The sequence below is a fragment of the Centroberyx gerrardi genome, chromosome 13 (assembly GCF_048128805.1).
Source record: "Centroberyx gerrardi isolate f3 chromosome 13, fCenGer3.hap1.cur.20231027, whole genome shotgun sequence".
NCBI lineage: Eukaryota > Metazoa > Chordata > Actinopteri > Beryciformes > Berycidae > Centroberyx > Centroberyx gerrardi.
Window position 1 is genome coordinate 27,950,447 of NC_136009.1, and position 20,422 is coordinate 27,970,868.

Sequence of the window (20,422 nt, forward strand, 5' to 3'; positions counted from 1 at the left end):
TCACAGAGGTGGGTGAGAGAGAGAGCGAGAGAGAGAGAGAGACAGAGAGAGAGAGAGAGAGAGAGCAAAAGGTGTTTGATTTTTTAAGAGAGAGAACCATACTAAATAGTTTTTCTGTTCAATCTAGCTTTATTTATAATGCACCTTACACAAGCCACTTTACAGGGACTGAAGCTTTATTTTAAAATGTTGCACTTACAAATGTGAGGGGGAAATAAGGGGAGAGAGAGCACTTTAAACTATAAATCAGGGTAAATTTTATTTGCAAGCAGCATTCTACTTTCACTGTCTTACAGTACCATTATACATGCTTACATTATGTGTACTGGAAGCAGGACCAAAGGGAGAGCCATGCCCATTTTTCATCCATGAAAAGGAAAAGTAAACTTTATTTCGACCCAAAGTATGTTGAGCAGAAGAACATGGAGGCCCTAAACAGCAAATACTCTACAGGAGACCACTGGGGATAAAATGTACATTTGGCTGGATCCTTCTCTGAAATGTCACCAGAAGTGAGCATTTTAAAACTGTTTTTCCAAACATCTCCTCCAGGGGGAGCAGAGCCCCAGGTACGCTATATGTTGCTTATTTCCACCTGATAAGAGTGACAGCCTTACTAATGATGAGAATGTTCATCTTTGCAGTGTTAGTTTCAACAGTGTATTGTGAGCAAAAAGTGTTTTTGTTAGAGTCAGTGAGGTCATTGATCCCAAGTTTAACTATTCCAATTTTAGATTTACAAATTTGATCATGCGGTCAAGTTTACCGTCATTTGAATTTGAATTTGTTGACTTTGCTTTGGCAATAAGTACTTTTGTATTTCATGCACCTTGATTTTAATTGAGGGAGAGACACACAGAGGAGAGGAGAGAGGGAGAGAGAGAGGGGGAGAGAGAGAGAGAGCGAGAGAGAGAGAGAGAGAGAGAGAGAGAGAGAGAGAGAGAGAGAGAGAGAGAGAGAGAGAGAGAGAGAGAGAGAGAGCGAGAGACAGAGAGCGAGAGAGCTAAAGGTGGTTGTTTTTTTAATATCCCAGTAAGGTCATTGATCTCAAGTTCAGCTTTTCTATTTTGATTTGTCATAATCTTCACTTCATATTGTAGACAAGGGATAAAAACACATTGCCTCTTTCAAACCGCTCCTCTTCCTAGAATAAAGCAAAGCCTGATAACTCCTCCCTCTTCTTCCTGATCTCAAACACAGCCAGTTCCATTCTGTCCAGATGTTTCCTGTTCCCTCCCCTTTCACAGATCTGCCAGTTTAAAGATGGGTGTGAACAACATGTTGTGAAGTGAAAGAACTGACAAGCCTATTCACTGCAGATCAGCAAATGAACATAAAGACAAGGAACACATTTTTGATTTGTATCAGAGCACAACTTTTATCCATTGAGAGAAAGTGAAACTATCTGACTCACTGTTACTGAGAAGTGAAATGGCGCAGCAAGGAATTCAGCTGGACGGAGCAAAACTCTGCTGTTCGATCTGTCTGGATCTACTGAAGGATCCGGTGACTATTCCCTGTGGGCACAGCTACTGCATGAGCTGTATTAAAAGCTGCTGGGATGAAGAGGATCAGAAGAAAATCCACAGCTGCCCCCAGTGCGCACAAACCTTCACACCAAGGCCTGTCCTGGTGAAAAATATCATGTTAGCAGAGTTGGTGGAGGACCTGAAGAAGACAGGACTCCAAGCTGCTCCTCCTGATCGCTGCTATGCCGGACCTGGAGATGTGGCCTGTGATGTCTGCACTGGGAGAAAGCTGAAAGCCCTCAAGTTCTGTCTGGTGTGTCTGGTCTCTTACTGTGAGCAGCACCTCCAGCCTCACTATGATGCACCTCCATTAAAGAAACACAAGCTGGTCGAAGCCACCATGAAGCTTCAGGAGAACATCTGCTCTGGTCATGATGAGGTGATGAAGATTTTCTGCCGTACTGATCAGCAGTGTATCTGTTGTTTCTGCTCCATGGATGAACATAAAGGCCACGACACAGTCTCAGCTGCAGCAGAAAGAACTGAGAGGCAGAAAGAGCTCGGGGTGAGTCGGCAAAACATCCAGCAGAGAATCCAGGACAGAGAGAAAGACGTGAAGGTGCTTCAACAGGAGGTGGAGGCTATCAATCTCTCTGCTGATAAAGCAGTGGAGGACAGCGAGAAGATCTTCACTGAGCTGGTCCGTCTCATTGAGAAAAGAAGCTCTGATGTGAAGCAGCAGATCAGATCCCGGCAGAAAGCGGAAGCGAGTCGGGCCGAAGAACTTCAGGAGAAGCTGAAGCAGGAGATTGCTGAGCTGAGGAGGAAAGACGCTGAGCTGGAGCAGCTCTCACACACAGAGGATCAAATCCATTTTCTACACAATTACCCCTCGCTGTCACGTCTCAGTGAATATACAGACTCACCCAGCACCAATATCCATCCTCTGTGGTACTTTGAGGATGTGACTGCAGCTGTGTCAGAGGCCAGAGATAAACTACAGGGCATTCTTACAGAGGAATGGCCTAAGATCTCATGGACAGTGACTGAAGTGGATGTTTTACTGCCACAACCAAGAGAGCCCAAGACCAGAGCCGATTTCTTAAAATATTCACGTCAAATCACACTGGATCCAAACACAGCAAACATACGGCTGTCATTATCTGAGGGGAACAGAAAAGCAACACGTGTGGGAGAAGAACAGTTATATTCTAGTCACCCAGACAGATTCACTGAAAGGTTTCAGGTCCTGAGTAGAGAGGGTCTGACTGGACGTTGTTACTGGGAGGTGGAGTGGAGTGGGAGAGTTTCAGTAGCACTCGCATATAAGGATATTAGCAGAACAGGGAATGGAAGTGGATTTGGATACAATGACAAGTCTTGGGCATTAGATTGTTACAACAGTCGTTATGAATTCAGACATAACAATATCAAAACTCCCATCCGAGGCCCTCTGTCCTCCAGAGTAGGAGTGTACCTGGATCACAGGGCAGGTATTCTGTCCTTCTACAGCATCTCTCAAACCATGACTCTCCTCCACAGAGTCCAGACCACATTCACTCAGCCTCTCTATCCTGGATTTTGGTTTTTTTATTTTGGAGGCAATGCAGAGTTTCTTCCGCTAAAGTAGACAGGAGATATTATAGCAGCAATGTGTGAGATTCAGATTTTTAAGTTGTTTTTTCTGTCCATCTTTGTTGCTCACCGATCATGACTGGTGTTTCTGCACTGCACTTCCCAGAGATCACCTGTCAATCAAACAGTGTGGGCGGAGCTTGGATTTTCTGTTGATGAAGTTTGAGTTTCTGTAGATGCCGCTCGTTTCTTTGTCTGTTCAGCCATGGTGGCTATCACTTCCTGTCCATCACTTCCTATGTGCTAGACGATTTTGAAGCTTTATGAAATGGATATAGCTTGAATCACTATTGTGTTATGTCAGTCAGGAATAGAGTATATCCATATAAGAGATTGATTATGTAGATGAAGTGAATATGTAGATGAGAAGATTGAACCAGAGTTCTTTACCTGGCTTTAGTGATTGGATGTGTGAACAAAGTGAATGATTGCAAAAATGAAATGAAACATTTTGAATAAAGTATTACAATGAATAAAGTATTTCTTTTGTGTTCATTCCAGGAAGTCCATCAAAGCTGCTAGAGAAAATGTGAAACTAATATGACAGTTAAACTAATATGACAGTTAATATGACAATATTTTCCCCCTAAAACACAGCACAGTGCAGTCTTCATGTTTAGAGCAGATGTGGAATCAAAAGTCAAATGAAGCAGCAGTGTTACCAAAGAAGAAACTCTAGTGAAGATGGAAAGAATGAAGGACAATCCTGTTGTTAATGGAACTGGTTAAATGTATGAATGAAGTGAATGTTTAGATGGAAAGACTGAAGGCCTGACACACATATGACAACATATTTTATGTAGTCTTGGACCCGTTGTCATTTCAGATATTGTGATGAAGAATAAACTATGAGCTAGTTAACAGTCAAATTGCCCAGCCACTATTAGAATATTTTACATAGAACTGACCAAAATCTTCAAATTCCAGCTAGGAAATGAAGGTGTGGACAAAGTATGGAATATTGAAACAGAACATGTAGAAACCTTGAATAAAATGTAGTGTGAATATTATTGAGGTTATTTTGTAAATCAATGTCCTTGCCTCCCTCCTTTGATTTTGCTTGTAATACTCACCACACATGAGTTTTTACATATTTCAGTTTCAGTTTAGTTTCAGTTAATTTTCAGTGTGGGTTTGTTATTTTTAGTTTTGTTTTAACTATCTATCTATCTATCTATCTATCTATCTATGAAACATACACATATACATACGCATATGCACATATATACGTACGTACACATTAAACATTCAATGCTGCACACATTTTGAAATTTTCTGTCATTCCATCAAAACTGTAAGTCACACCATCATGTTGATTCATGGCCTTTTTGTTTTAACGTGTTTTAAAGCGGTTTTAAAGGATCTGTAGCTGCTACACTGTCTTATGGTAGTTGGTAGAGCGTTCCAAAGTCCTACTGTTCTGACTCAAAAAGCTGACTGGACACATTTTGGGGACCCAAATTTTGCACAACAGTCCCCTCTAGTGGAGGCTGTAGTTGATCTGATGCTGTTATTACTGGTTGGGATAAACAGTTTCAGGGGTAGTGCAGCTAAATCATGAATAATCTTACACAGTAGACAAACAGGCAGTTTGTCTCACAGAGGTGGGTGAGAGAGAGAGAGCGAGAGAGAGAGAGAGACAGAGAGAGAGAGAGAGAGAGAGAGAGCAAAAGGTGTTTGATTTTTTAAGAGAGAGAACCATACTAAATAGTTTTTCTGTTCAATCTAGCTTTATTTATAATGCACCTTACACAAGCCACTTTACAGGGACTGAAGCTTTATTTTAAAATGTTGCACTTACAAATGTGAGGGGGAAATAAGGGGAGAGAGAGCACTTTAAACTATAAATCAGGGTAAATTTTATTTGCAAGCAGCATTCTACTTTCACTGTCTTACAGTACCATTATACATGCTTACATTATGTGTACTGGAAGCAGGACCAAAGGGAGAGCCATGCCCATTTTTCATCCATGAAAAGGAAAAGTAAACTTTATTTCGACCCAAAGTATGTTGAGCAGAAGAACATGGAGGCCCTAAACAGCAAATACTCTACAGGAGACCACTGGGGATAAAATGTACATTTGGCTGGATCCTTCTCTGAAATGTCACCAGAAGTGAGCATTTTAAAACTGTTTTTCCAAACATCTCCTCCAGGGGGAGCAGAGCCCCAGGTACGCTATATGTTGCTTATTTCCACCTGATAAGAGTGACAGCCTTACTAATGATGAGAATGTTCATCTTTGCAGTGTTAGTTTCAACAGTGTATTGTGGGCAAAAAGTGTTTTTGTTAGAGTCAGTGAGGTCATTGATCCCAAGTTTAACTATTCCAATTTTAGATTTACAAATTTGATCATGCGGTCAAGTTTACCGTCATTTGAATTTGAATTTGTTGACTTTGCTTTGGCAATAAGTACTTTTGTATTTCATGCACCTTGATTTTAATTGAGGGAGAGACACACAGAGGAGAGGAGAGAGGGAGAGAGAGAGGGGGAGAGAGAGAGAGAGCGAGAGAGAGAGAGAGAGAGAGAGAGAGAGAGAGAGAGAAGAGAGAGAGAGAGAGAGAGAGAGAGAGAGAGAGAGAGAGAGAGAGAGAGAGACAGAGAGCGAGAGACAGAGAGCGAGAGAGCTAAAGGTGGTTGTTTTTTTAATATCCCAGTAAGGTCATTGATCTCAAGTTCAGCTTTTCTATTTTGATTTGTCATAATCTTCACTTCATATTGTAGACAAGGGATAAAAACACATTGCCTCTTTCAAACCGCTCCTCTTCCTAGAATAAAGCAAAGCCTGATAACTCCTCCCTCTTCTTCCTGATCTCAAACACAGCCAGTTCCATTCTGTCCAGATGTTTCCTGTTCCCTCCCCTTTCACAGATCTGCCAGTTTAAAGATGGGTGTGAACAACATGTTGTGAAGTGAAAGAACTGACAAGCCTATTCACTGCAGATCAGCAAATGAACATAAAGACAAGGAACACATTTTTGATTTGTATCAGAGCACAACTTTTATCCATTGAGAGAAAGTGAAACTATCTGACTCACTGTTACTGAGAAGTGAAATGGCGCAGCAAGGAATTCAGCTGGACGGAGCAAAACTCTGCTGTTCGATCTGTCTGGATCTACTGAAGGATCCGGTGACTATTCCCTGTGGGCACAGCTACTGCATGAGCTGTATTAAAAGCTGCTGGGATGAAGAGGATCAGAAGAAAATCCACAGCTGCCCCCAGTGCAGACAGACCTTCACACCAAGGCCTGTCCTGGTGAAAAATACCATGTTAGCAGAGTTGGTGGAGGACCTGAAGAGGACAGGACTCCAAGCTGCTCCTCCTGATCGCTGCTATGCTGGACCTGGAGATGTGGCCTGTGATGTCTGCACTGGGAGAAAGCTGAAAGCCATCAAGTCCTGTCTGGTGTGTCCGGCCTCTTACTGTGAGCAGCACCTCCAGCCTCACTATGATGCAGCTCCATTAAAGAAACACAAGCTGGTCGAAGCCACCATGAAGCTTCAGGAGAACATCTGCTCTGGTCATGATGAGGTGATGAAGATTTTCTGCCGTACTGATCAGCAGTGTATCTGTTGTTTCTGCTCCATGGATGAACATAAAGGCCACGACACAGTCTCAGCTGCAGCAGAAAGAACTGAGAGGCAGAAAGAGCTCGGGGTGAGTCGGCAAAACATCCAGCAGAGAATCCAGGACAGAGAGAAAGACGTGAAGGTGCTTCAACAGGAGGTGAAGGCTATCAATCTCTCTGCTGATAAAGCAGTGGAGGACAGCGAGAAGATCTTCACTGAGCTGGTCCGTCTCATTGAGAAAAGAAGCTCTGATGTGAAGCAGCAGATCAGATCCCGGCAGAAAGCGGAAGCGAGTCGGGCCGAAGAACTTCAGGAGAAGCTGAAGCAGGAGATTGCTGAGCTGAGGAGGAAAGACGCTGAGCTGGAGCAGCTCTCACACACAGAGGATCAAATCCATTTTCTACACAATTACCCCTCGCTGTCACGTCTCAGTGAATATACAGACTCACCCAGCACCAATATCCATCCTCTGTGGTACTTTGAGGATGTGACTGCAGCTGTGTCAGAGGCCAGAGATAAACTACAGGGCATTCTTACAGAGGAATGGCCTAAGATCTCATGGACAGTGACTGAAGTGGATGTTTTACTGCCACAACCAAGAGAGCCCAAGACCAGAGCCGATTTCTTAAAATATTCACGTCAAATCACACTGGATCCAAACACAGCAAACATACGGCTGTCATTATCTGAGGGGAACAGAAAAGCAACACGTGTGGGAGAAGAACAGTTATATTCTAGTCACCCAGACAGATTCACTGAAAGGTTTCAGGTCCTGAGTAGAGAGGGTCTGACTGGACGTTGTTACTGGGAGGTGGAGAGGAGCGGGAGAGTTTCAGTAGCACTCGCATATAAGGATATTAGCAGAACAGGGAATGGAAGTGGATTTGGATACAATGACAAGTCTTGGGCATTAGATTGTTACAACAGTCGTTATGAATTCAGACATAACAATATCAAAACTCCCATCCGAGGCCCTCTGTCCTCCAGAGTAGGAGTGTACCTGGATCACAGGGCAGGTATTCTGTCCTTCTACAGCATCTCTCAAACCATGACTCTCCTCCACAGAGTCCAGACCACATTCACTCAGCCTCTCTATCCTGGATTTTGGTTTTTTTATTTTGGAGGCAATGCAGAGTTTCTTCCGCTAAAGTAGACAGGAGATATTATAGCAGCAATGTGTGAGATTCAGATTTTTAAGTTGTTTTTTCTGTCCATCTTTGTTGCTCACCGATCATGACTGGTGTTTCTGCACTGCACTTCCCAGAGATCACCTGTCAATCAAACAGTGTGGGCGGAGCTTGGATTTTCTGTTGATGAAGTTTGAGTTTCTGTAGATGCCGCTCGTTTCTTTGTCTGTTCAGCCATGGTGGCTATCACTTCCTGTCCATCACTTCCTATGTGCTAGACGATTTTGAAGCTTTATGAAATGGATATAGCTTGAATCACTATTGTGTTATGTCAGTCAGGAATAGAGTATATCCATATAAGAGATTGATTATGTAGATGAAGTGAATATGTAGATGAGAAGATTGAACCAGAGTTCTTTACCTGGCTTTAGTGATTGGATGTGTGAACAAAGTGAATGATTGCAAAAATGAAATGAAACATTTTGAATAAAGTATTACAATGAATAAAGTATTTCTTTTGTGTTCATTCCAGGAAGTCCATCAAAGCTGCTAGAGAAAATGTGAAACTAATATGACAGTTAAACTAATATGACAGTTAATATGACAATATTTTCCCCCTAAAACACAGCACAGTGCAGTCTTCATGTTTAGAGCAGATGTGGAATCAAAAGTCAAATGAAGCAGCAGTGTTACCAAAGAAGAAACTCTAGTGAAGATGGAAAGAATGAAGGACAATCCTGTTGTTAATGGAACTGGTTAAATGTATGAATGAAGTGAATGTTTAGATGGAAAGACTGAAGGCCTGACACACATATGACAACATATTTTATGTAGTCTTGGACCCGTTGTCATTTCAGATATTGTGATGAAGAATAAACTATGAGCTAGTTAACAGTCAAATTGCCCAGCCACTATTAGAATATTTTACATAGAACTGACCAAAATCTTCAAATTCCAGCTAGGAAATGAAGGTGTGGACAAAGTATGGAATATTGAAACAGAACATGTAGAAACCTTGAATAAAATGTAGTGTGAATATTATTGAGGTTATTTTGTAAATCAATGTCCTTGCCTCCCTCCTTTGATTTTGCTTGTAATACTCACCACACATGAGTTTTTACATATTTCAGTTTCAGTTTAGTTTCAGTTAATTTTCAGTGTGGGTTTGTTATTTTTAGTTTTGTTTTAACTATCTATCTATCTATCTATCTATCTATCTATCTATCTATCTATCTATCTATCTATCTATGAAACATACACATATACATACGCATATGCACATATATACGTACGTACACATTAAACATTCAATGCTGCACACATTTTGAAATTTTCTGTCATTCCATCAAAACTGTAAGTCACACCATCATGTTGATTCATGGCCTTTTTGTTTTAACGTGTTTTAAAGCGGTTTTAAAGGATCTGTAGCTGCTACACTGTCTTATGGTAGTTGGTAGAGCGTTCCAAAGTCCTACTGTTCTGACTCAAAAAGCTGACTGGACACATTTTGGGGACCCAAATTTTGCACAACAGTCCCCTCTAGTGGAGGCTGTAGTTGATCTGATGCTGTTATTACTGGTTGGGATAAACAGTTTCAGGGGTAGTGCAGCTAAATCATGAATAATCTTACACAGTAGACAAACAGGCAGTTTGTCTCACAGAGGTGGGTGAGAGAGAGAGAGCGAGAGAGAGAGAGAGACAGAGAGAGAGAGAGAGAGAGAGAGAGAGCAAAAGGTGTTTGATTTTTTAAGAGAGAGAACCATACTAAATAGTTTTTCTGTTCAATCTAGCTTTATTTATAATGCACCTTACACAAGCCACTTTACAGGGACTGAAGCTTTATTTTAAAATGTTGCACTTACAAATGTGAGGGGGAAATAAGGGGAGAGAGAGCACTTTAAACTATAAATCAGGGTAAATTTTATTTGCAAGCAGCATTCTACTTTCACTGTCTTACAGTACCATTATACATGCTTACATTATGTGTACTGGAAGCAGGACCAAAGGGAGAGCCATGCCCATTTTTCATCCATGAAAAGGAAAAGTAAACTTTATTTCGACCCAAAGTATGTTGAGCAGAAGAACATGGAGGCCCTAAACAGCAAATACTCTACAGGAGACCACTGGGGATAAAATGTACATTTGGCTGGATCCTTCTCTGAAATGTCACCAGAAGTGAGCATTTTAAAACTGTTTTTCCAAACATCTCCTCCAGGGGGAGCAGAGCCCCAGGTACGCTATATGTTGCTTATTTCCACCTGATAAGAGTGACAGCCTTACTAATGATGAGAATGTTCATCTTTGCAGTGTTAGTTTCAACAGTGTATTGTGGGCAAAAAGTGTTTTTGTTAGAGTCAGTGAGGTCATTGATCCCAAGTTTAACTATTCCAATTTTATTTGTCATAATCTTCACTTCATATTGTAAACAAGAGCTAAGCACACACTGCCTCTTTCAAACCGCTCCTCTTCCTGGAATGAAGCAAAACCTGATAACCCCTCCCTCTTCTTCCTGGTCTCAAATAGATGTTCCTTTAACTTTAATAAAACATTGTCTTAAAATGAGAAAAAACATCAGCACATGCTAGCCAAGGTAGTGGACCACCACCACACACAAACACAAACATAAATTTAAAAAAAATCAAAAAATCTACTATTACCTGTATCATGGAAACTGAAACAACAGCCTGTTCAAAATAAATAGTGTTATACAGTATACTATTATACAGAATGCAAATGTACCAGCCTGAATAGTAAAATACATACAATTAAACCCCCTTCTCCAGCCCATTAAGACATTGAATCCTTCAGTGTCATTGACCAGCCTGTAATTTACATATTCTGCCCTAAACATGAGCAGTGGGTCAGTAGGCCCGCTGCCCTTCATCTTGTTTCTCCTGGTCAGCCTGATGGCCAATTCAGCCCATCCAAACAGACAATTTAGTAACACACATTTTACTTTTCTTCTCAAAGAACAGACTGGCTCCAGAATGTACAGAGCCACAGAAAAAACCTCACCCAATCTGCCACAGAGCACATTCAGTGTTTCAAGTACAGGTTCAACACGGTTACACCCAACGAATACATGTTCAACACACTCATCCAGCTTCACCTCGAGAGAGGGAGAGAGAGAGAGAGAGAGAGACAGAGAGAGACAGACAGACAGAGAGAGAGAGATAGAGAGACAGACAGAGAGAGAGAGAGAGAGCGAGACAGTGACAGAGAGTTGTCAAATTGTACTCTGTTTTACATATGTTACTGTTGATTCTTCTGCAACAACAGTTAAGTACCACTCATGCCAGTAAAGTAAATTGAATTGAATTGAGGGAGAGGGGGGGAGAGAGAGAGAGAGAGAGAGAGAGAGAGAGAGTGAGAGAGAGATATTAAAAACTCCAATACATTCGAGGAGAAAAAAAGGAGTGTGCCACTATTGCATCCAAATATGCCTTAGCCTGTCATAGTCCCAGACAGGAGAACCACTGACAATGTAAAAAAGAAAACAGAAAAGTGTGACCACCACCGTTTCAGAATGCAAAATGTATGTATTTAGATACATTGGTTGACTGATAATTCATTGTTAGATTAACAAATTTGATCATGTGGTCAAGTTTACCGTCATTTGAATTTGAATTTGTTGACTTTGCTTTGGCAATAAGTACTTTTGTATTTCATGCCAATAAAGCACCTTGAGTTTAATTGAGGGAGAGACACACAGAGGAGAGGAGAGAGAGGGAGAGAGAGAGGAGGAGAGAGAGAGAGAGAGAGAGAGAGAGAGAGAGAGAGAGAGAGAGAGAGAGAGAGAAAGAGAGAGAGACAGAGAGAGAGAGAGAGAGAGAGAGAGAGAGAGAGACAGAGAGCGAGAGAGCTAAAGGTGGTTGTTTTTTTGATATCCCAGTAAGGTCATTGATCTCAAGTTCAGCTTTTCTATTTTGATTTGTCATAATCTTCACTTATATATATATACATATTGTAAACAAGGGATAAAAACACACTGCCTCTTTCAAACCGCTCCTCTTCCTGGAATAAAGCAAAGCCTGATAATTACTCCCTCTTCTTCCTGGTCTCAAACACAGCCAGTTCCATTCTGTCCAGATATTTCCTGTTCCCTCCCCTTTCACAGATCTGCCAGTTTAAAGATGGGTGTGAACAACATGTTGTGAAGTGCAAGAACTGACAAGCCTATTCACTGCAGATCAGCAAATGAACATAAAGACAAGGAACAAATTTTTGATTTGTATCAGAGCACAACTTTTATCCGTTGATAGAAAGTGAAACTATCTGACTCACTGTTACTGAGAAGTGAAATGGCGCAGCAAGGAATTCAGCTGGACGGGGCAAAATTCTGCTGTTCGATCTGTCTGGATCTACTGAAGGATCCGGTGGCTATTCCCTGTGGGCACAGCTACTGCATGAGCTGTATTAAAAGCTGCTGGGATGAAGAGGATCAGAAGAAAATCCACAGCTGCCCCCAGTGCGCACAAACCTTCACACCAAGGCCTGTCCTGGTGAAAAATACCATGTTAGCAGAGTTACTGGATGAACTGAAGAAGACAGGACTCCAAGCTGCTCCTCCTGATCGCTGCTATGCCGGACCTGGAGATGTGGCCTGTGATGTCTGCACTGGGAGAAAGCTGAAAGCCCTCAAGTCCTGTCTGGTGTGTCTGGCCTCTTACTGTGAGCAGCACCTCCAGCCTCACTATGATGCAGCTCCATTAAAGAAACACAAGCTGGTCGAAGCCACCGTGAAGCTTCAGGAGAACATCTGCTCTCGTCATGACGAGGTGATGAAGATTTTCTGCCGTACTGATCAGCAGTGTATCTGTTATCTCTGCTCCATGGATGAACATAAAGGCCACGACACAGTCTCAGCTGCAGCAGAAAGGACTGAGAGGCAGAAAGAGCTCGGGGTGAGTCGGCAAAAAATCCAGCAGAGAATCCAGGACAGAGAGAAAGATGTGAAGGTGCTTCAACAGGAGGTGGAGGCTATCAATCTCTCTGCTGATAAAGCAGTGGAGGACAGCGAGAAGATCTTCACTGAGCTGGTCCGTCTCATTGAGAAAAGAAGCTCTGATGTGAAGGAGCAGATCAGATCCCGGCAGAAAGCGGAAGCGAGTCGGGCCGAAGAACTTCAGGAGAAGCTGAAGCAGGAGATTGCTGAGCTGAGGAGGAAAGACGCTGAGCTGGAGCAGCTCTCACACACAGAGGATCACACCCGTTTTCTACACAATTACCCCTCGCTGTCACGTCTCAGTGAATCTACAGACTCACCCAGCACCAATATCCATCCTCTGTGGTACTTTGAGGATGTGACTGCAGCTGTGTCAGAGGCCAGAGATAAACTACAGGGCATTCTTACAGAGGAATGGACTAAGATCTCATGGACAGTGACTGAAGTGGATGTTTTACTGCCACAACCAAGAGAGCCCAAGACCAGAGCCGAATTCTTACAACATTCACGTCAAATCACACTGGATCCAAACACAGCAAACACACATCTGTCATTATCTGAGGGGAACAGAAAAGCAACACGTATTGGAGAAGAACAGTTATATTCTAGTCACCCAGACAGATTCATTGAATGGTGTCAGGTCCTGAGTAGAGAGGGTCTGACTGGACGTTGTTACTGGGAGGTGGAGTGGAGGGGGAGTGGAGTTTCAATAGCAGTCTCATATAAGGATATTAGCAGAACAGGAAGTGAATGTCAATTTGGATGCAATGACAAGTCCTGGGCATTAGATTATTACAACAATAGTTATCAATTCATACATAACAATGTCACAACTTCCATCCCAGGCCCTTGGTCCTTCAGAGTAGGAGTGTACCTGGATCACAGGGCAGGTATTCTGTCCTTCTACAGCGTCTCTGAAACCATGACTCTCCTCCAGAGATTCCAGACCACATTCACTCAGCCTCTGTATCCTGGACTTTGTTTTTTTTATTTTACTGGAGACACTGCTGAGTTGTGTAAGCTCAAGTAGTCAGGAATCATTAAGGCAGGGATGTCTGAGATTCTGTTTAGGTTTTTTTTTATTTTGTCTCCATGTTTGGTTCTAAGCACTCATAGAGACAGTACGTAAAATAGGCTACGCCCATCGTGCGGGAAATCACTGCACCGCTCTCCATTCACCCTGCGTGACTGAATGTACATCAGTCAGTTAAATATGCCTAATCACATTTGTATCAATGTTTTTGTGTATTTTATATATTTTTTTTATTTTATTTTTTTTTATTTTCCCCTAGCTGTTGTAAAGTGTCTTTGAGTACTATGTAAAGCGCTTACAAATAAAATGTATTATTATCATTATTATTATTATTATTATTAAAAGCTGTTGTATGGTGAGCTGCACAGCCAACAAACTTAAAAACGCTGAATTAAAGTTTTTTTGTGCTCCCAAGCAAAACAAGAGAGCCGTTGAGAAGAAAAATGTGGATCCAGGCCATAAGAAGGAGGAGGGGGTCATCCCTATGTTCCCGCAGCCCTATGTTCCCTCATGAATTTTTTTCCCCATCCAAATTAGGCCCTATGTTCCCTCAGCCCCATGTTCCCTCAGCATCAGAGGGTTAGAGTTAGGGTTTAGGGTTAGAAAACATTACCTCATTGGCGGAGGTACTGATCTGAGGGAACATAGGTCTGAGGGAAGGTCTGAGGGAACATAGACACGCTCCCTTGGGTTGCTACTAAGATAACATTACTGAGCCAATTCCTCGCTATAAAAGAGATGAGTTGTGTGTTCATGTGTGGGGTCTCAGGATATTATGCTCTGTATTGACTGCCATTCCAGGGTGCAAAATTAATGAGAAACCTTAACCTGACTTGTTAGCTAACATAAGATAGATAATTTAGCCACAATCCACGTTAACAACCAATGTCATGTTAGTGTCGCTCAAACTTATAGTCTGAAAAGCATAGCTGTATTTCAGATTTTTAAATATGAAGTGAAATTATTCAAGGTCAACTTATCCTAACTGGTGATTCAATTAAGTAGTGGTAAATGTCAAAGCATTTCACTTCAGGCCACTGTGTGGGATCATTTATCCAGCTTTGTTAGGGCAATGAAAAAGGGCATTGATAGAGGCCAATTAAGTTCAGTTTTTCAATGTACATTCCCCTCTCTGTTGGAGGCAGTGTAACAAAATAATTCTTTGACCTACTTGTTTACTCCAAAACAGGAAAAACCTTGTATAATAAAAATGTATGTAAATAACATTTTATATTACAGGCCTGAGTACAAAAAAATAAAAACGGGGCACTTTTTACGCACAGGTACACACTGTCCCTTACATATTTTTGTTTACATGCAAACCATCTCATCGGTTAAATTGTATAAGAGAGTCAGGAGGAGCCGTTCCATTGGAAGAACTCTAAAGATTTCCTTATACCACTGTGTTAGTTTTTTTTTTTTTGGATCCAATTAAATAGTATGCATTTTCTTGCCAAGAAAATAAGTTTACCTAGCAGTTAAGATCTACAAGGGTCTAAGGCTCCATCTTGGCAGCCCAAGTAGAAACTGCCCAGCATCTTTACAGATATTGCATTTCAAACTTATTTCCTTGGCTATACATGACCAGAACTTTTTAACAGTCCCAGAAACAATGCATACAAGTTCCAGCTGACACTTTACACTTAATACACAGAGGGCATCTGCTGGGGTCAATTTTGTTTAATATGTAAGGAGTTCTTTGTTGCCTGTGTAGTATCCTATATTGCATCTCCTTTAATTTATTACTAATAAAAAGGAATGGGAGGATAGGATACTGTCTCCCAAAAATATTCTTATCATAAACATCCCTTTCCCATTGTTCCACAACTTTATATTTTACCCATTATGGCTCAACACACTCATAAAAATAGGAAATAGGTTTTATTTCCTATTTCGGTTTTATTTCCTATTTTTATGATAGTGTGTTATTCTTTCTTGTGTGTTGTATTCTTTCTTGTGTGTTAATACTACATTCTTAAATTGGTCCGAGAATGGATATACCCTGGGTTAATATGCTGTCTGTATTGATAAAGAGACAAGCTTGAAGATAAGCAAAACAATCTTTCTGTGGAACTCCAAAAATAATTTGGACATCTGCAAAAGACCTAAGCAGATTGTTGTCATCAAGCAAGTCTCCTATCACTCTAATGCCTCTATCATACCAAGAGCGAAATATAGCACTTTTAATACCTGGAGGGAAATCCCTGTTGTATATGATCGGTGTTAAACAACTTTTTTGCCAGTGAAGTTTATAATTTCCTGCCAAACCTTAATAGAATTCCTAATAATTGGAATGTCTATTGACCTAGAATGTGCTTTTCTATTACTTATGAGCTCCCCGAGTAATACAAAGGGAGCACATCCCCAGGCCTCAGGAGGGTCTGGCCCCCCCTTTTACCCAAGTATCGATATTTTTGACAACCCTATCAGCTTAACCCAATTAATAAAGTCTCCACCAAGGCCAAACCTTTCGATGATTGGTTGATTAAAAAAGGTAAGTATCTTTCCAGTCTTTTTGACAAAAGTTTAGAGAGTATACGACTGTCAATGTCACAGGGTGAGAAGAGCCTGGTACTGCGGCAGAGGGTTTTGATTAGGCTCACTTGTAGTGCATTTGATCAGAATGGGGGTTGGGGATAGGCTGGTTCTCCCTATAAGAAGTGCTTGCATGTTTTTTGTTTTGGCCATTGGGTGCAGAACATCTCTCTGCCCTACTCACCACTCTTCCTGTCTGAAAGAGGCATTCCCCTGTAGTGTATCTGTCTGTATTGTTTCTCTGTCTGTGCCCTGTTGTGAGCTGACCTGGCTGGTGGAGGATGTTCCTGATGCCTGACGAGGAGAGTCTTGGGGCCTGTCTCACACAGCAAGCTTAGTTTCCTATCGAGCTAACTTTGGGTTAAAACCTGTCTTTTCAGTCTCACAAAGGTGGCTCACTTTTAACCATGGTAACCTATGCTACACAGCTAACCTGCTTCGGAGCAGGTTAACTTCAGGCTATCGGATCAAAACATATACTGTATAAGACCCGCCTCCTCACCAATCAGCTCTCTGGAAATCATTCCTAAAGGATCCCAATATGGACAAAAATACTGCATTCAAATGACAGCGACAAGTAATAAGCAGCTACTATTGAAGTAACAGATATTAAAGGAATAGTTCACCCAACAATGAAAATTCTGTCATCATCTACTCACCCTCATGCCAGTTCAAACACAGGTGAAGTTTGTCCATATAACACACAGGGAGGTTGCCAGCACAACCCCACAGCAGCCTTCTCCAAAACAACTGAAGTCAGTGGGGACCAGTTCTTCATGTACAAGCAAGTACAAATTGATAAATCTGACTCTTTGCTTTGAAATGGTCATACGCATGGTTTATACACATATTTGTACGTACGCACTGTTGATAAATGAGATGAATGATCCAGCTGTGTAGGCTAGCTATGTCATTGTCAATGAAATTGCAGTGGCATTGAAGCCATATTCTTAAGGGGACTTCATTAAAACATGCATGTTGAAAACAGCTGAACTGGTATCCCCCGACAAGCAAAACAAGACATTTTTGTTTTTCCTTTGCAAGAGATGAGAACACCGATGTTACTGATGTCGTTCAGCTTGCAGTTTTCATCCGAGGTGTTAATAAATCTTTGAATGTCACCGAAGAGTTTGCTGAACTGATACTGATGATGGATACAATTACCGCTAGTGACATTTTTGGACAAGCTAGGAGTGGATTGGGCTTGTGCTGTCAGTCTGGCCACTGACGCCGCACCGTCAATGTGTGGGAAGAAAGCAGGGGTTGTTGCCAAATTTTTAAAAAAAGTCCAATCAAGTAGAGGTAAAGATTGTTGGGCGTTTCATTGCATTTTACATCAGGAGTCATTACGCAGCAAATCACTTATAATGGACCATGTCACGACTGTGGTTATCAAAACAGTGAATTTCATTTGCGTAAAAGGACTCAACCAGCACCAGTTTAATGCTTTGCTGAGTGAGCACAATTCTAGCCATGGTCTACCCTACCACACAGAGGTGGTTAAGCCGGGGAGCTGCACTCCAACGTTTTTATGAGCTGTTCATGGAAATCATGTATCATGAATCAAAAGGGGAAACCAGTGACGGAATTGGATGATCCCAAATGGATTCAGGATCTTGCGTTTATGGTGGACATCACTGAACACTTGAATATTCTCAACACAAAGCTACAAGGTCAAGACAAACTTGCAACAGAGTACTATGATAGCATCCCTGCTTCTCAGCACAAATTATATCTGTGGGAGTCGCAACTTGCTGAGAAGAATCCTGTGCATTTCCCCTGCCTTAGAGATGTCAGTAGCGTAGGCGGGGATGACGTACTGGATCGATACAAGATCAAAATAACAGGACAGAAGACTGAGTTTCAGCAGTGTTTTCAAGTACTGAACCAACTTGAGCCTAAAATCAAGGTGTTTACCTCGCCATTCACTATCAGCGCATGTAATGTGCCAGTGGACCTGCAAATGGAATTGATTTGACTTACAGTACAAATCTGTGTTGAAAGACAAAATTGCCAACGTAGGTAGGTCTTGATACATTTTAGCACTATCTTGGACCAAAGTATCCAAAACTAACAGCCTTTGCCTCTGAGATTTTGGAAGTACCTATAATTGCGAGCAAGCATTTTCTGTCATGAATATAAATAAGTCAAAACTGTGCTCTCGCCTGACACACAGACACTTGAATGACATAATGAAAGTTGCCCTTGCTCAAAGGCTCACTCGTGATGTTGATGAGCTGGTTAGGACCAAAAGATGCCAGGTGTCAGGGAGTTCTAAGAAGTAGCCTAAACCTGTGAGTCCCCCATATTGACTCTATTGTTGTTGAATCAGTAGGTCATTAATGACAAGCACTGTCAAACAAGGGGCATTAGTGGTATGTATCTTTGCATGTTTATTGTAATAAAGTTATAACAACACAAAACAATAATAACCTTGTTTGTCTATTAGGCTATATTCATACTGATAGCCCAGTAAAGATGATTCGAATAAACATTAACATGAAAATAATTAGGCACATATTATAGTAATGACAAGTGATTGGATGTTTGTGATGTATTGGTCCGGCCCCCTTAATGTGAGATTTTGATCAATGTGGCCCCCAAACCCAACTGAGTCTGCCACCCCTGGCATAGACAATGTTACTTTGTTGGTGTTTTGGTATGCGGTCCTTTGGATGAACCAGGCGCTGCCTCAGCGTGTTGCCAGGTTTGAAAAACACAGGGATATTGTGTTTGGTAAAAATCCTCTGGAACGTCTCAGAAACTCTGGTAAAATCTGTTGTCATCCATTTTCCTTGTAGGTCTGGTGTTCTTTTTGGATCTTGTTCCCGTTTTGACGAAAGCCCAATCAGAGTAACCACAGGATTTCAAAGTCTGTTTGATGTGATTTTGTTCCCTGTCTTTGGCTGAGAAAGAGAGAGAGAACCATTCTAAGTAGTTTTACTGTTCAATTTAGTTTGTTTTGTTAATAGGTTTTGCAGCTTTATTTTTTAGAAATGTTACACTTAAAAAAGTGAGGGGGAAATAAGGGAAGAGAGAGATTGATCCCAAGTTTAACTATTCCAATTAAATCACTTCATATTGTAAACAAGGGTTAAACACAGACTGCCTCATGAAAACCGCTCCTTGTTCTGGTATGAAGCAAAACCTGATAACCCGTCCCTCTTCTTCCTGATCTCAAATACATGTTCCTTTAACTTAAATAAATCATTGTCTTAAAATGAGAAAAAAACATCAGCACATGCTAGCCAAGGTAGGACCACCACTACTACCACACACACAAAAAATCTGCTGTTACCTGTACCCTTGTTTCTGTGCTGTTACACAGCACAGAAACAAATGTCTTGACACATTTTACACCTCAGACCCCACAGTTAACTGATTGATCCAGACTGAAAACACACATGTATACAACAGCCTGTAAAGTTCAAAATAATTACACAAGCCCCTAATTGTTATACACAATCCAAATGTACGAGCCTGAATAGTTAAATACATACAATCAAATCTCCTTCTCCAGCAAAACATACAGCCCCATTAAGACAGCACACACTCTGAAATCCTTCAGTGTCATGGACCAGACTGTAATTTGCATATTCTGCCCTAAACATGAACAGTAGGTCAGTACGCCCGCTGCCCTTCTTCTTGTTTAGTAACACACATTTTACTTTTTTTCTCAAAGAATAGACTGGCTCCAGAATGTACAGAGCCACACCTCGCCCACACACACCCACATTTGCATCTAGCTTCACCAGGGGGGGAAGAGAGAGCAAGAAAGAGAGACGATAGATATTTTTCGGTTCTGTTTATCTTTTATAAGTACAACATTTGAAAGTGTTTTACTAAGTTAATGGATCAATCAATGTTGCACTTAAAAACATTAGGGGAGAGAGAGGGCATTTTAAATGACAACATTTTATTACCAATGAGTATTCTACTTTGACTGTCTTCTTACCATTATACACGCTCACATTATGTGCATGCAGGACCAAAGGGAGAGTCATGCCCATTTTTCATCCATGAAAAGGAATATTAACGTTTATTTCACCCCAAAGTATGTTGAGCAGTTTTTTAGTGAGGTCACTGACCCCTAGCTTAACTATTCCATT

At 41.4% G+C, this 20,422-nt stretch overlaps 3 protein-coding genes across 3 annotated transcripts; all 3 read left to right on the plus strand.

Annotated features, from left to right (window-relative positions):
• Positions 1-1,398: 1,398 nt before the first annotated feature.
• LOC139916605 (E3 ubiquitin/ISG15 ligase TRIM25-like) lies at positions 1,399-3,539 on the plus strand. The gene has a single exon (XM_071905533.2). The coding sequence runs from the start codon at positions 1,432-1,434 to the stop codon at positions 3,097-3,099; it is 1,668 nt and encodes a 555-aa protein (XP_071761634.2). The 5' UTR covers positions 1,399-1,431; the 3' UTR covers positions 3,100-3,539.
• Positions 3,540-6,125: 2,586 nt separating this feature from the next.
• On the plus strand, positions 6,126-8,266 carry LOC144542137 (E3 ubiquitin/ISG15 ligase TRIM25-like). Its single transcript, XM_078287753.1, has one exon. It carries the CDS (start codon positions 6,159-6,161, stop codon positions 7,824-7,826), a length of 1,668 nt encoding a protein of 555 aa, XP_078143879.1. The 5' UTR covers positions 6,126-6,158; the 3' UTR covers positions 7,827-8,266.
• A 3,802-nt stretch (positions 8,267-12,068) lies between these two features.
• LOC139916604 (tripartite motif-containing protein 16-like) lies at positions 12,069-14,150 on the plus strand. Its single transcript, XM_071905532.2, has one exon. The coding sequence runs from the start codon at positions 12,102-12,104 to the stop codon at positions 13,773-13,775; it is 1,674 nt and encodes a 557-aa protein (XP_071761633.2). The 5' UTR covers positions 12,069-12,101; the 3' UTR covers positions 13,776-14,150.
• The last annotated feature ends 6,272 nt before the right edge of the window (positions 14,151-20,422 follow it).

Bases quoted from the DNA above. Each gene is read 5' to 3' on its own strand.
- LOC139916605 (XM_071905533.2), top strand. From the start codon at position 1,432: ATGGCGCAGCAAGGAATTCAGCTGGACGGAGCAAAACTCTGCTGTTCG.
- LOC144542137 (XM_078287753.1), top strand. From the start codon at position 6,159: ATGGCGCAGCAAGGAATTCAGCTGGACGGAGCAAAACTCTGCTGTTCG.
- LOC139916604 (XM_071905532.2), top strand. From the start codon at position 12,102: ATGGCGCAGCAAGGAATTCAGCTGGACGGGGCAAAATTCTGCTGTTCG.